Below are 13,956 nucleotides of genomic sequence, written 5' to 3'. Positions count from 1 at the left end.
AGAGAGAGGTTTGGTGAAGAGTGTAGAAGTGAAGATATCAGTAGACAAAGAGTGTAGAGATCAGGCATTTGATATTGAAGGAGTATAAAATGTTCAAGAAGACTGACTTTGTAGATCCAAAAATGGATAGCACAATACTGTATGATGGTAGCACAATATTGTAAGTACACTGAACAAAGATGACTGTGAGTATGGTTGAAAAAAGGAATGTTAGAGGCATGTAGGACACCAGAAGGAAAGAAAATAGACTGGGACCGTATAACTTAGTGAAACCTAGAGTGATCAATAATTGTGATTAAATGTACAAATATAAGAATGTTTTTACATGAGGGAGAACAAATGAATGTAAACTTTGCAAGATGTTGAAAATTGGATGGTATTGGGGGAAAAATACAATCAATGCAAACTAGAGTCTGTAGTTCATAGTAACATTGCAAGATGCTTCCATTAATTATAACAAAGGCAATATACCGTACTGAATGTCTATAAGAGGGGGACATACATAAGGGAGAGGTATGGGACCCTTGGTGTTGGTGTTGGTATCTGAACTTTCTATTTTATTTTTTTCTTTTATTTTTTTAAATGTCAGTTTTTTTCTTCTTTCTTTTCTCTCTCTTCCTTTTTCTTTGCAGAAGAAATGAAAATTTCCTCATATAGATCGTGCTGGTGGATGCATAACTATGTGATTATACTGGGAACGATGTTTTAATACTTCAGCTTCTGTGTGAGACCAAAGAAAGAGATGTTTATTTGGTGCAAAATCTCCATTTTCTCTAGCACACTATATAATTGAACTCTTATGGTCAGTTTATTCAAACACCATAATTATACAGAACTTTGAATATGGAGTGAGATCTGGCGGGCTTGTATAGGTTAGTGTGAAGCCCCAATACATCCCAGAGTAATCTGGGCAGAGAATAAAAATGTATTTGCAAAGCCCTTTTGAAGGACTAGGAGAAAATGTGGAAATATTGAACTTCCCCACCTGGGGAATTCCTGATATTCTCACAAGCACTGGGGACTACCAATTTAGAAGGCTGAGCCTTCAGTCTTGGGGCTTGCCCTTATGAATCTTGTTACTGCAAAGGAGAGGCTAAGCCTACTTATAATCGTGCTTAAGAGTCACCACCAGAGAACCTCCTTTTTTTGTTCAGATGTAGCCTCTATCTCTAAGTCAACTCTGCAGGTAGATTCACTGCTTTCCTTGCTACATGGGACATGACTCCCAGGGGTGTAAATCTCTCTGGTAATTTGGGACATGACTCCCAGGGATGAACTTGGACCCAGCATCATAGGATTAAGAAAGCCTTCTTGACCAAAAGGGGGAAGATAAATGAAACAAAATAAAGTTTCAGTGGCTGAGAGATTTCAAATGGAGTTGAGAGGTCATTCTGGAGGTTTTTTTTATGCATTATATAGAGATCTCTTTTTAGTTTTTAGTGTATTCGAATAACTATAAGGAAATAACCTGAAACTGTTATACTGCAACCCAGTAGCCTTGATTCTTGAAGATGATTGTATAACTATATAGTTTATACTGTGTGACAGTGTGATTATGAAAACCTTGTAGCTTACACTCACTTTATCCAGTGTATGGATAGATGAGTAGAAAAATGGGGACAAAAAGTAAATGAATAAAAAAAAAAAAAAAAGTAAATGAATAATAGGGAAGGATGGGGGGTATGGAATGTTTTGGGTCTTCTTTTTTACTTTAAATTTTTTTCTTATTCTTTTTTTAGCAGTAATGAAAATGTTCAAAAATTAATCGTGGTGATGAATGCACAGCTAAAAATAGTACTATGAACAACTGATTGTACACTTTGGATGACTGTATGTTATGTGAATATATCTCAATAAAAAAAGTAAATGAATAAAAGTGGAGAAGGAGTATGAGATGTTTTGGGTGTTCCTTTTTACTTTTATTTTTATTTTTATTTTTATTTTTATTTTTATTTTTATTTTTTGGAGTAAAGAAAATGTTCAAAAATTTATTGTGGTGATGAATGCACAACTAAATGATGACACTGTGAACAACTGATTGTACACTTTGGATGATTGTATAGAGTGAATATATCTCAAAAAATTGCATTAAAAATATATGAATAGAATTGAAATAATGGAAATAATGGAATACATGCCATATAATTGAAGTGAAATTCATTGCTCCTCTTTGCAAATTATGCGTTCTTCCCCTAGTTTCACAGATTTACTACAGATGAGCTAAAATCTCTTTGCTAAAGTGAATGTCTTCCTAACTAAGGCCTACTCAAGCACTGGAAAAATATAAATATGGAGGGAGTTAGAATACTAAGAACTGGAGGTGTCACATCAGGTTCAGGGGCCAGAAAGTTGGCAGAAGATAAATGGAGTCAGGGGAGGCAGCTGGTAAGCAATGGCAGGCAATTCTGGATATTCCATTGAGCCTGAACTTCTACAGCTTTGGTTATCAAATCTTTACATCTGCTCCATCCCACCAAGGAAAAATGCATACGTACTCATTTTCCATTCTATAAAAAGGGCATTATGAGAACTTCTGACAATGGGAATATCCCTTTTCTTAAAGGGAATCGAAAATAAGGAAAATCTCTGATCCCAGTCCTTCAATGTTGTCATTACCCACAAAAAGTCAAAGAAAAATGAAAAGTTGCTGAGAATCTAACAGGAAACTGTTTCACCTCCACATGTTACATGTTTTTCCCCATTTCCCATTTTAAAATATTATGACATCATTAAAAATGCCTAATAAAATACATGAAAAAATATACATAATATAGCACTAATTTTTAAAGGCAGTTCATAAAACAGGAAATGTAATGGCTCTCAAGTTTTTGCTATCTGTAATATACACATAAAAATTTATAAAAATATCAATAGTTATATCTAAAGTTACGGATAACTCATTTCCTCAGAGTTTTTTTTTTTTAATTTCCCAAATTTTCTGCAATGGATATATATTATTTATATAGCAGGGAACAAGTTTATTCAAAAAGAAAGAAAAATTACAGTTTAATAAGTACAATTAAGTCTTGGAGAAATTATCCCTAATGTATCTAAAAGCTACTATCTTCAACAAGATTTAGAGGTGTGACTTTAAATCACTTCTGGGAATACACAGACTCACAGAAGAAAACAAGGGATAATTTTAATTAGTTACCAGAGCCACTGGCAGGTCCTATGGAAATATGTAGGGCCCTGAGGTTTAAGAATACTTATGTGGCAAGCTGATTACTATTGATACATATTTATGACAGGAAATTCCACTGAAAACGAAAGCTTTATTTTTGCTTTGTCACCCTAATCACTACGGGCAGTCGTCTGGGACCGTGGGATACTTGACTGTGGATTCTAGATCATGGCTATAGCTCAAAGAGAAGAAAGCTAAGAAGTTAACTGATTTGAGAAGGCCCAGCTGCAATGACATCAGTATGTGAACACAAGAAGTTAGAGAAACATTGGAGAAAGAGAATGCAGAATAGAGATATTTGTACTTGTGTCTACATTGGGTCCCTTGTTTAGAAAAAGGAAGTCCCAAAAAGTCTGTTGTAAGTGGGGAAGTTCAAGATACTGCATTGATGCTTAAATGACATAGATTAGAACACATTTGGGGAGAGTTCTTTTCAGAAGGGATAAAGTATATGGGAACTAAGAATTCTGAATAATTTATTTTATTTCTAAAGTTTTGAAAAGTGAAAACATCATGGGCAATAAGAAATTACTGAGTGAGGGAAATACCATGGATTCTTATAAACATCACTTCAAATTAGTTGTTACTCCTTACAATGGAACATGAAAGACTGTCAGCATAGGGGTTCAAATTAAACTAACATGTATTGCACACTCCCTCTGTGCCAAGAACATTCAGGTATGTTAATCCTCAAAACAACTCTATAAATTAGGTACTGTTAACCCATTTTACATAAGACTCATCATGCTCAGAGACATTAAGTATCTTGCCCAAGGTGTGGACTGCTAAGAAGCCACAGAACCAAAACTGAATCTAGGTCCTTCAAGCCAACTTCTCTTTCCATTTATTACTCCATAAAGATTCCTTACTAGCAATCAGAACAAGGGGGTAAGAGAACTGGAGCACAATAGGTTTCCATGGCACACACCAAGATATTATTAGAATATGCAGGATAGGCTGGGTAAATTAATCCCAAACATGAGTCTGTTGCTTGATAATGACTCCTACAAGATATTAGCTTAAAGCACTGCTGTGCTCCCAGGAGCAAAGAATGGCACTTGAAAGCCACACAGCTACATTAGTATCTGTGTGTTGTGGGGGGAGAGGGGGGTTGCATAATTCTTAAGACCATGTAGAAGAAGAAGAAAAGGATTTAATTCTAACTTGCCCAGTATTGTGTATTATCAATGCCTTTGGGGACTAACAGGAGCTCATTTATTTAGGTAAGCGTTGGGGATCTCCAGCCAGGGCCAGGAATATCTCATTATTGTGAAGATGAAATGTGCTTTATAAATTTTAGGGAAAACTGATTGAAGAAGTATATAGGATGGAATATTTAGTGTTGACAGTTTCCTCCTGAGGAAGCTTTCTAGGGTGAATGTGCTCTAGTCTGTTCCAAGAGGCTGTTTCTTGGGTTAAAATCAGGAAGTCGGGGAGAGTGGATGTGTCTTACAACTAAACCACCACTTTTTCCTGTTGGTAAACATGGGATAAGGAGGGGAATGCTTCATGATCTATAGTCTTCAAGCAGAGTTGGCTTTCCTCCAACAGGTGATGCCCAATGGTGAGGACCCTCTAATGACAGAGCCTTTGGGGAGAAATGTATGAATCTGGAGAACCAACAAACTGAAACTTTGCCTCTTTATGGCAGGAAGGAAGAAGTAGAGGTAATGGAAGTCCCTGTGTTTCCCCATGGTCCCTCTTACAAACTAGGTATCTCCTCTTTCTTTTTATAGTGTGATACTGTTGGATGTTTCATACTGCTTTATACTGTATCCTATCTGTGCTGCTAACTTAGGCCACATTCTAAATAGTGAACTCTAGAATCCTTTTGCAAGAATTGAGATTGAGTCAGTATATCTGCTCAGGATGAATATATGTTTGAAACTGAGTAGCTGAGATCAGAATAACAAATGACATTAAATTAGCCTATGTGATATAAAGTAACAAAGTCTCCCTCAATTTCCTGTCCATTGACTATTTACTCACTACTTGAGTTTTAGAGAAAACTGAGACCAAAATTCTGGAAGGCCATACCACTCTCCCCTTCCAAGGAAAATTCAAAAATATTTTTTCTGATCTTTTATAATAATAAAATATAGGTTAATCAAGAACGATTTGGAAAATATGGAGAAGATAGAGGAAATTATAATTCTCCACATCCCACATTCCAGAGAAAACCAGTTAACTTCTGGTGTAGTTGCTTCTAGCCAAAAATGTACAATTATGCAACATTCTATTTTCATGTCGTATTATATTTTGAGCATTGTCTCTTGTCCTTCACTCTTCTCAAAGATTACAATTTGCACTGGTGATATTACATGTGGCAGTATAGCTTCACATGTGTTATTGAGCTATCATCATCATACGCCAGAATTCCAGCACCTGGAAGAAAAATGTATAGATACTGCTAAAGCATGATTGAACTTGAAACGAGAGTATGTGCAATGTCATTTCTTTTCTATTTTATTCTTTTTCCTTTTCTAATCTATTGTTGGATATTTCAGAGGAAAATGTTAAATAATAATAATGCTAGAAACATCTCTGACTGACTTTTAGGAAAATATTTCAAGAGTTTCATCATTTGAAAGAATTATGTTGACCAATAGTTTCAAAGAGATAATCTTTACCATCTTAATGATGTATCCTCTCTAGTCTAGATTAATAAAAGGTTTTACCAAGACTGAATGTTGAATTCTATCAAATACCTTTTATCATCTAGTAAGATGACAATGTATTTCCCATATTGTATTGATAGATTTTTCAAAGATTAATTTGGAATTCAATAAATTCATGAAATAAACAACATCACATCAGTATACAGTTTGGAAATATTTTATAATTTTTGCATATCTATTTGTATATGGATTTGATCCATAGTTTTATTCTATCTTTGACAGTTTGGGGTAAAAAGGCTACTTTAGTTTGATGAAATGATTTTATAAGTGTTCCACGAATTTTTCACATTGAGACACATTATAAAGCACAGGAATTATTTGTTTCTTGAAAGTACAAAATAAGTTTATAAGCATTCTGCCTCAAGGATCCATTTTGAGAGCTCGTTGCTCACAATGTGATCTCTATTACCTACTAATTTGGCATGTGTAGAATAACTGAATAAATAAAGGATGCTATGAGAGAGGTAAGCAAAGGGTTCTGTGACAGCACATAGGAAGGACATTCTTCTCAAACCAGCAGGTGAGAAAGTTTCCTAGAAAAGGTAATATTTAAATTGGGAGGAGCTCTTCCACCTTAAGAAAATAGCATGTGCAAGTGCGTAAGGAAGAAATAGTGCAGTACTTTGAAGAGCCTGAAAGAATTCAGCACAACCACTGCAGAGTATTGGGGGTATTGGTAGTGAATCAAGAATTACCACATTAGAGGTATCTAGGAGTGACAATGTGATTGAGAGGGAGCTAGAGGACTTTTCTTGAAGTTGTGCTGTATAGCAAGCACACTGTTTTTCATTAGATTTTATTTCTCAATTAGGGTATCTTAGGTGGGGAGATTGATGAAGTCAATCTACCCGATAACTTCTCCCTTGACATCATCATGGGGAGGAAAAAGTGGCAGAGCTGGGAAGAGGTTAAGACAGGTCTTTCATGGAGAGCTGATTCAGTGTGTATGGTGAATTTACTGATTCTTTCTCTTATTTTTTCTAAGTTCTGGAAAAAAGACCTCTCTCTCCTGAGACCTTTTGTGAACAGAAAGAAGCAGACATTCCTCCCTCATCGTTTTCTCTTCAGCACTCCCACCTTCCAGGATACAAATGCTAAGTTTAGTGCTTTTTCTATAACAGTAAAAAAAAAAAAAAAAAAAAAAAAGCTCTTCCTTTTCCTTCTTCTCATCTGCCTCCTTCAGCTCACCTTCTTCCCCTTTCTCCTTTTCTTCCTTCAAAATGGTTCTGCTCAAAGAAATTTATACAGCTGCCTTAACTGATTCCTTTCTGAAAGCACGTCCATGTGCCGATGTGATAGAGACAGGAAAGGAGGTGCAGAAGGAAGGGAGTATGTTCTAATAAACTAAGAGACTACTCCCATTATCTTTTTTAACCCTACCAAAATCACACTCTAAGACAAAGAGAAATTGTAAGGAAGGGGAATGGAGAACAAAGACTTAGGAGGACTGCCACTATCACTAGCCAAGGAGTAGCCCTCACATTCCGTCTTCAAATCCTCTGGATACAAAAAGACCAAATCAATGTTTGTGCTGTGGGGAGAATAAAAGCAAGAAATATTCTCATTCTACACCACAACCTAGTGAATACAAACTATCCCAGCAACAGTATAACAAAGTATAAAACAGAGCCCTTTATACAATGAGTCTATAATCGTATCTGGGCATCTTAGAATAAATATGAAACAACTGGAGCAGTTAGTTTTTAATGATGCAGGGCCAAAGTTATAAGTGGATGGAACTTAGCAACTGAAAAGACAAGTTGAGGTGGAAAAGGCAGGAAAGGCAAAAATAAGGACCATGAAAAGTCCAGAAGTGAATATTGATTTTTAGAGTAAAGGCAAAGGCTAAGGGATTCCAGATGTATGATCAGTATAGGCAAACGTGAAGGCAGAACCCTCAAATCATTATTTTTGATCATGCTACTTCTCGTAATTGTGAAATTGCTTGCTACAAGTAGAAAAGTGAGAAGACCATACACCAAAGGGGAAAAAAATGGAGGATGTGATCCAGCCTTTAGGTTCTCCATCACATCACATATGACCAGGTTCAAAACAAGCAAGTTATTTCAATGTAACAAATTAGAAAATACATTTTTGTAATACTCTTATCTTGCTTAGGGTCAGAATAAGAGTCTGTGTGACTTAGTGTGACATAGTGGTGAAGAGGAGTAACTCTGGAGACAGACAGCTGGCTATTGAATTCTGACTCTAAAACTTATTATTTGTATGGACTTAAAAAAGTTATTTAAACTTTAATTTGCCGCCATTTCCTCCGTGCAAAATGGGGGTAAAAATGTTACCTATTGCATAGAGTAGGATTGAATAGTAAATGAGTTAATACATGTAATGTGCTTACAACTGTGTAATGTGCTGAGAACATGAGTGCTCAATAAATATTAAACATTAGTCCAGCCATATACTGAAGCTCCATGGCCAAAAATAAAACTAATATGGAAGAACTGGGGATGCAAATACACAAAGTTAGAGAAAAAATATATGGATAACTACTTATAAAATGATGTGAGGTACTAAGAACCAGGCTCAATGACCCCCAGACTCTGAACTGGCTAGATACCCCACTAGGTACAAAAAAATGCTTAGAGTCTTTCAATCAGGGTCCCAAATTTAAATCCCATTATGTTAAGAAAAATAAATTTTCCTTTCTGACCCAGTCAGGTAGACCTAAACATTATAATTTATAAACTTTATGCATATATAAATATATACTTAATATTATATTAATTTATTATATTACTTAATTATAGATGTCAGATTAGAACTACCCATTGGAATTATGCCAGGCACCTAATATATTTTATATTATTTGATTCTCACAACAAACTGCCAAAAGTTATTGATTTCCCCCCATTTACTATGAGCTAGCTGAGACTCAGAAAAGTTAAGTTACTTGCCAATATCATACCCAGGATAAATGGCATGCTGCTAAATCTATATGATATTTTAAATTAGAGCCAGGTTTATTGAAATGCAATTTAATTACAAAATCTTCATTAAAAAAGAGATCCTTATGTATCCACATTTGAAAGTAACATGCGCTTACATTTTATTTAATCACAGACCTGGCACTTTCCAGCACAATTTCCAGTTTCTGCTGCTGTGTGATCCTAATATTGAAATCTCAGTGCCTCTGTATGATCGTTAATAAAATTAACATAATAAATATAATACATATAGATAATAATTGAAGTGAAAGTGTTTTAAAATCTACATTACAAATTCAATCCCTGAGTTATATCTGTTTCTAATCCTTGCAGGTACACAGACAAATGAAATGGGGAATTACTCTACTGTGACTGAATTCTTTCTGGTGGGATTTTCCCAATATCCAGAGCTCCAACTTTCTCTGTTTCTGCTCTGCCTCATCATGTACCTGATAATCCTCCTGGGAAACAGCCTCCTCATTATCCTCACCATCCTGGATTCCCACCTCCACACCCCCATGTACTTCTTCCTTGGGAACCTCTCACTCTTGGACATCTGCTACACATCATCGTCCATTCCTCCAATGCTCAGTGTATTTAAATCTCAGAGAAAATCCATCTCCTTCATTGGCTGTGCTCTGCAGATGGTTGTCTCCCTTGGCTTGGGCTCCACTGAGTGTGTCCTCCTGGCCATGATGGCCTATGACCGGTACGTGGCCATCTGCAACCCACTGAGGTACCCCGTCATCATGAACAGGGTGCTGTGTGTGCACATGGCTGCATGGTCCTGGATCATAGGCTGTCTGAACTCCCTAGTGCAAACAGTGCTAGCAATGACATTGCCTTTCTGTGGAAATAATGTCATTGATCACATTACCTGTGAGATCCTAGCTCTTCTTAAACTTATCTGTTCAGATATCACCATCAATGTGCTCATCATGACAGTGGCAAGTATTGTTTTACTGATGATTCCTTTGCTGTTAATTTTCATCTCCTATGTTTTCATCCTCTCTTCCATCCTGAGAATCAATTCTGCTGAGGGAAGGAAGAAAGCCTTTTCTACCTGTTCCGCTCACCTGACTGTGGTCATCTTATTCTATGGTTCAGCTCTTTTTATGTACACAAAGCCCAAATCAAAGGTTACAAAAACATCTGATGAACTCATTGGGTTGTCTTATGGAGTGGTGACCCCAATGTTGAACCCCATCATCTACAGCCTGAGAAATAAGGAGATAAAAGCAGCCATGAAGAAAATCCTCAGCAAACACCTGCATCTATGGAAAACATGAAAGGCCTCAAGGCATATGATATCTTCAATGCAGGACCAGTTCAGGCTTTTGCATTCAAAAATGAGGATGCAGAATCTAGTATACAGAGAGCTAGTGTGCTTGTAAAACCAAATATGGGACTCCTATTCTTTTCAACATAGAGTGATAATGTAAACCTTTCTGAATACTGTCTTGTCTGCAGGGTTTCCAGCTGTATGTAGCTCTGTCAATTGGCCTAATAAAGGGCATATGACTTTTCATCAAGAAAAACCTCACCCCCTTCCCTTTCCCCTTTGTCCTCTCATCCCTCTTCTTTGTCTCCTCTCTCTTTCTTTTCCTCCTATTTTTCTCTCCATCTTCTCTCCATTTCTTCCCTCCTCCATCTACTTTCTTTCCCTTCCTTCCTTTTCTTTTCCTAGTCTCCTTCCTCAGTGTCTTTCAATCAGGCATCTATTGTTTTCATTGTCCAGTATCTCTTCTTCTGGTAAAAGAATGCATCTTCTTCTTTTGAGGTTCCACCAATTCCTTGCTATCAGTCCATTTGTGCTAAGTAGGGCTTACCTCACCCCCACCCCTGGATATAGGGGTAAGTATAGAACAAAGCGAAGACCTGGCCAATTAAAGAAGCAAATCCCTCTCACCACAGTCATTCATTCAGGGAGCAAGGGAGCCAAGCCAGATTGATCAAACTCAAAAGAAAAGCCTTCCTTCTAATGCTAAACTGGTAGAATGTAAGCCTTGAGCCAATCTTTGTCAATATGCAGAGAGAAGTGAGAGAAGGAGTGAGAGGGTGTCTGATGCTGTCATTTTAATTCCCAGATCCAGCATTGTCTAAAGTTAGATTCACCATTATTCTTTTTAATTTTGTGAGTCGATAAATTACCTTTTTTAAAAATACTAATTTGAGTGGATTTTCATACTTAGCAACTATATAGTCCTAACTGATACAATACTTGGCTCTTTCTCTCTCCCTTCAAATGTTTGAGGCAAAAGTTTTGAGGGTATGTTATTTGAATCATCCAAGTTTTCCAACTGTTAGGGGTTCCCCTTTCTTTTAATAACTAAATCATAATAATGTAACTTCTATTCTGCATTTCTGTAGGCACTCCACTTACCTCCCCAATTATTTCTGAGGAATTTTTACATCTTCCAAGTTTCTGATTTTCATTTTTACCCCAGACTACTGCTCTGAACTTTTCCACCATCCCTCTCTGGTAATTTTGCAAGTAGCTCTCTGTGATGTTTAAGCTCTTAATTATACATTTTGCCCACAAAGAATAGACATGAGTCTCCTAAATATCCACATTCAAAAGACTAGCAGGTTTAACACCTTTATTCAGACTTAAGAATAAAACAAAGAGACTGTGATGCAATAAGAAAAAGAAATTAATATTAAATATCATGCTCTTAGTATCTATTAGACATGCCCCTTTACATGGGTCCTCTTAAGTCCACTTTCCTTTTTAGCACCTGGACTGCTACTAGATTGATAGAGTCTGTTCATTTCCTTTTCCATAAGACTCAACATTTCTCCTAACAAAAATGAGTGGATGCATAATTCAAAGCACTCCTCAGTCTCTTCCTCAGCTGTCCTTCCCAGTGGAGAGTACGAGTCCCCCCAAAAAATGGACTGCAGCTTCTACTCTTAGATAAAGCCTCCAAGAAGGAATTATTTTTCCCTCCTCTATTCTTCCATATATTTTTCATTGTGCCTTTTAAACTTGTGTTTAAACATTGTGCTTCTTAATCTTATTATTATGTTGTATTGTATCTATGCTATGTGGCATGGTTGAAAAAAATGGGACTTGAATGTCACAAAGAAATGAGTACGAGCTCTCCAGTGCAGTTAACAAGGGATATAAATTTAACCTACTGGAGTCTCCATTTCCCCTGACATAAAATGTATAATCTCTACATCAGGGGCGGTTTATGAGGACTGAATAAGAAAAAAAATGCAAAATGGCTTTTTCAGTGTTTGGCTTCTTTCATTCCGCTTGGCTTTATCCATGCATTCCTGCTTCTTCTAATAAGACTGTGGGTTCCATGAGGATAAAATATGAACTTAATATTTATTGTAGGGTCCTCATATTTATTATATTCATTATAATATGTATTAAATGAATGAATGAATGTTGATTGTCTTTCTAATTCTGAAGGCAAACAGGCTTATTTGCCATTGACTGAAATATCCCTGTGATTGCCATCTCAGCATCTTTGCCTCTGCCAAGCTCTCCATATACAAGCATCCTCTCTTTAACCTATCTATAAAAATTCAAGGTGCCCCTCAAGAAAGCATCCTCTAACTTAATGCCTTTTATTATCTTCCTAACTGAACTCTATCTCTTCTTCCTTTAAGTTGAAGTTCTTTAGAAATCTATTTATAGCTTTGGGGTATTTATTATGTGAAGAATTACATTATTTTTGTTTATGTACATAATATATCTGTTGTTCTATTAAAGGTCATTAGGGGCAGGACCTGTGAGATATTTATCTTTATAATTCCAGAAGATACAACAGAGTGGGCTTTAACCAATGGATTGATGCTTTGGATTATCGCATGTTGCTTTTTTGTGTAAGATATATTGATTTTTAATAGAATTTTCTTTCCATATAATATGTACAGTATGACATATAACGAGCAATACACCTGGTTAAAAACATTTTCTCTGTTTTATATATGGTTTTGTTTATTCTGGGCATCAGAAGTATGACTATCACAGATCAGGCAGGGCCCACCTAACCCACTTATAAGTAGATATAATCCCTGGACTACTTCATTGAGTTTTCATAACTTGATAATGACTAAAATAAAAAGAAATTAATCTACAGAAAAATGACTTCCCTCAGGTGTATCTCTTGCCCTTTGATGTAGTCTAATAAGCATTTTAAATATAAATGTCCCAAACAGAAATCTTAATTCTTCCATCTCCAAACTACTTCTTGTCGAGTCTTCCACATTTTAGGAAGCAGCACCATACATTCACATCCAATCCTCGCAAATTCTATCAACTCTATTTTCAAAATTCAATCTGAATCTGACCACTTCCATTATCACCCTAATCCAAGCCATCATCCTCTCAATGGCTTCCCAAATCATCTCTCTGATTCCATTCTTATTCTGCTACAATCAACTCTCTGCACAGTAGCCCATCCACCATCTAATTTTACAACCTCGTCTCCTACCACCTTATCCTACTCGCTAGAATCCAGTATCGCTATCTTCTTGCTGTTCCTCAAACTTCCCAAAGCCTTTGCATTTGCTGCTCTGTTGCCTCAAAAACTCCTCCCCCATGTCTTCCTGGAATCCCTCCTTTACTTCATTTAGGTCCTTTCTCAAATATCTTCTCTATAGAAAAACCTTAGTGAGTTTTATTTTTCTTCATAGGATTCGTCACTCTCTAAAACTGCATGCTATTCTTATCATTTTATCTGTTTATTGAATATCTTCCCCACCAGAATATAAGAAAGAAGTATTTTCTTCATTCTTGCTATATCACCAATGTGCTGGTTTGGATATATTGTGTCCCCCACAAAAGTCATGACCTTTTAACCCAATCTTGTTGGGTGGAACCTCTTGATTGTTTCCATGGAGATGTGACTCACCCAACTGTGGGTGATACCTTTGATTAAATTATTTCCATGAAAGTATGGCCCCACCCAGACAGGATGGGTCTTGATTGGTTCACTGGATTTCTTAAGAGAACTCAAGAGTCAACACAAATGTTTGCTCTGCTGCGAGATGCTTGGAGTTGTGGACAGAAGGAAGTCTGGAGATGCTAAGCTAAGCAATGATGCCCAGAGTTTGCCCCAGAGAAGCTAAGAGAGGATCCCCCAGATGCTTAGAGAGAAAGAAGCAAGGATGCACAGATGCTGAGAGAGAGAAG

The 13,956-nt window shown here is 36.5% G+C and overlaps 1 protein-coding gene across 1 annotated transcript; it reads left to right on the top strand.

Moving 5' to 3' along the window:
• Nucleotides 1-9,154: 9,154 nt before the first annotated feature.
• Nucleotides 9,155-10,093, top strand: LOC119545343 (olfactory receptor 13D1). Its single transcript, XM_037850829.1, has one exon. It carries the CDS (start codon nt 9,155-9,157, stop codon nt 10,091-10,093), a length of 939 nt encoding a protein of 312 aa, XP_037706757.1.
• The last annotated feature ends 3,863 nt before the right edge of the window (nt 10,094-13,956 follow it).

The sequence above is a fragment of the Choloepus didactylus genome, chromosome 10, assembly GCF_015220235.1.
Source record: "Choloepus didactylus isolate mChoDid1 chromosome 10, mChoDid1.pri, whole genome shotgun sequence".
Classification (NCBI taxonomy): domain Eukaryota; kingdom Metazoa; phylum Chordata; class Mammalia; order Pilosa; family Megalonychidae; genus Choloepus; species Choloepus didactylus.
The sequence above is the reverse complement of the archived record's forward strand: the minus strand, read 5'-3'. Positions and strand labels throughout refer to the sequence as shown.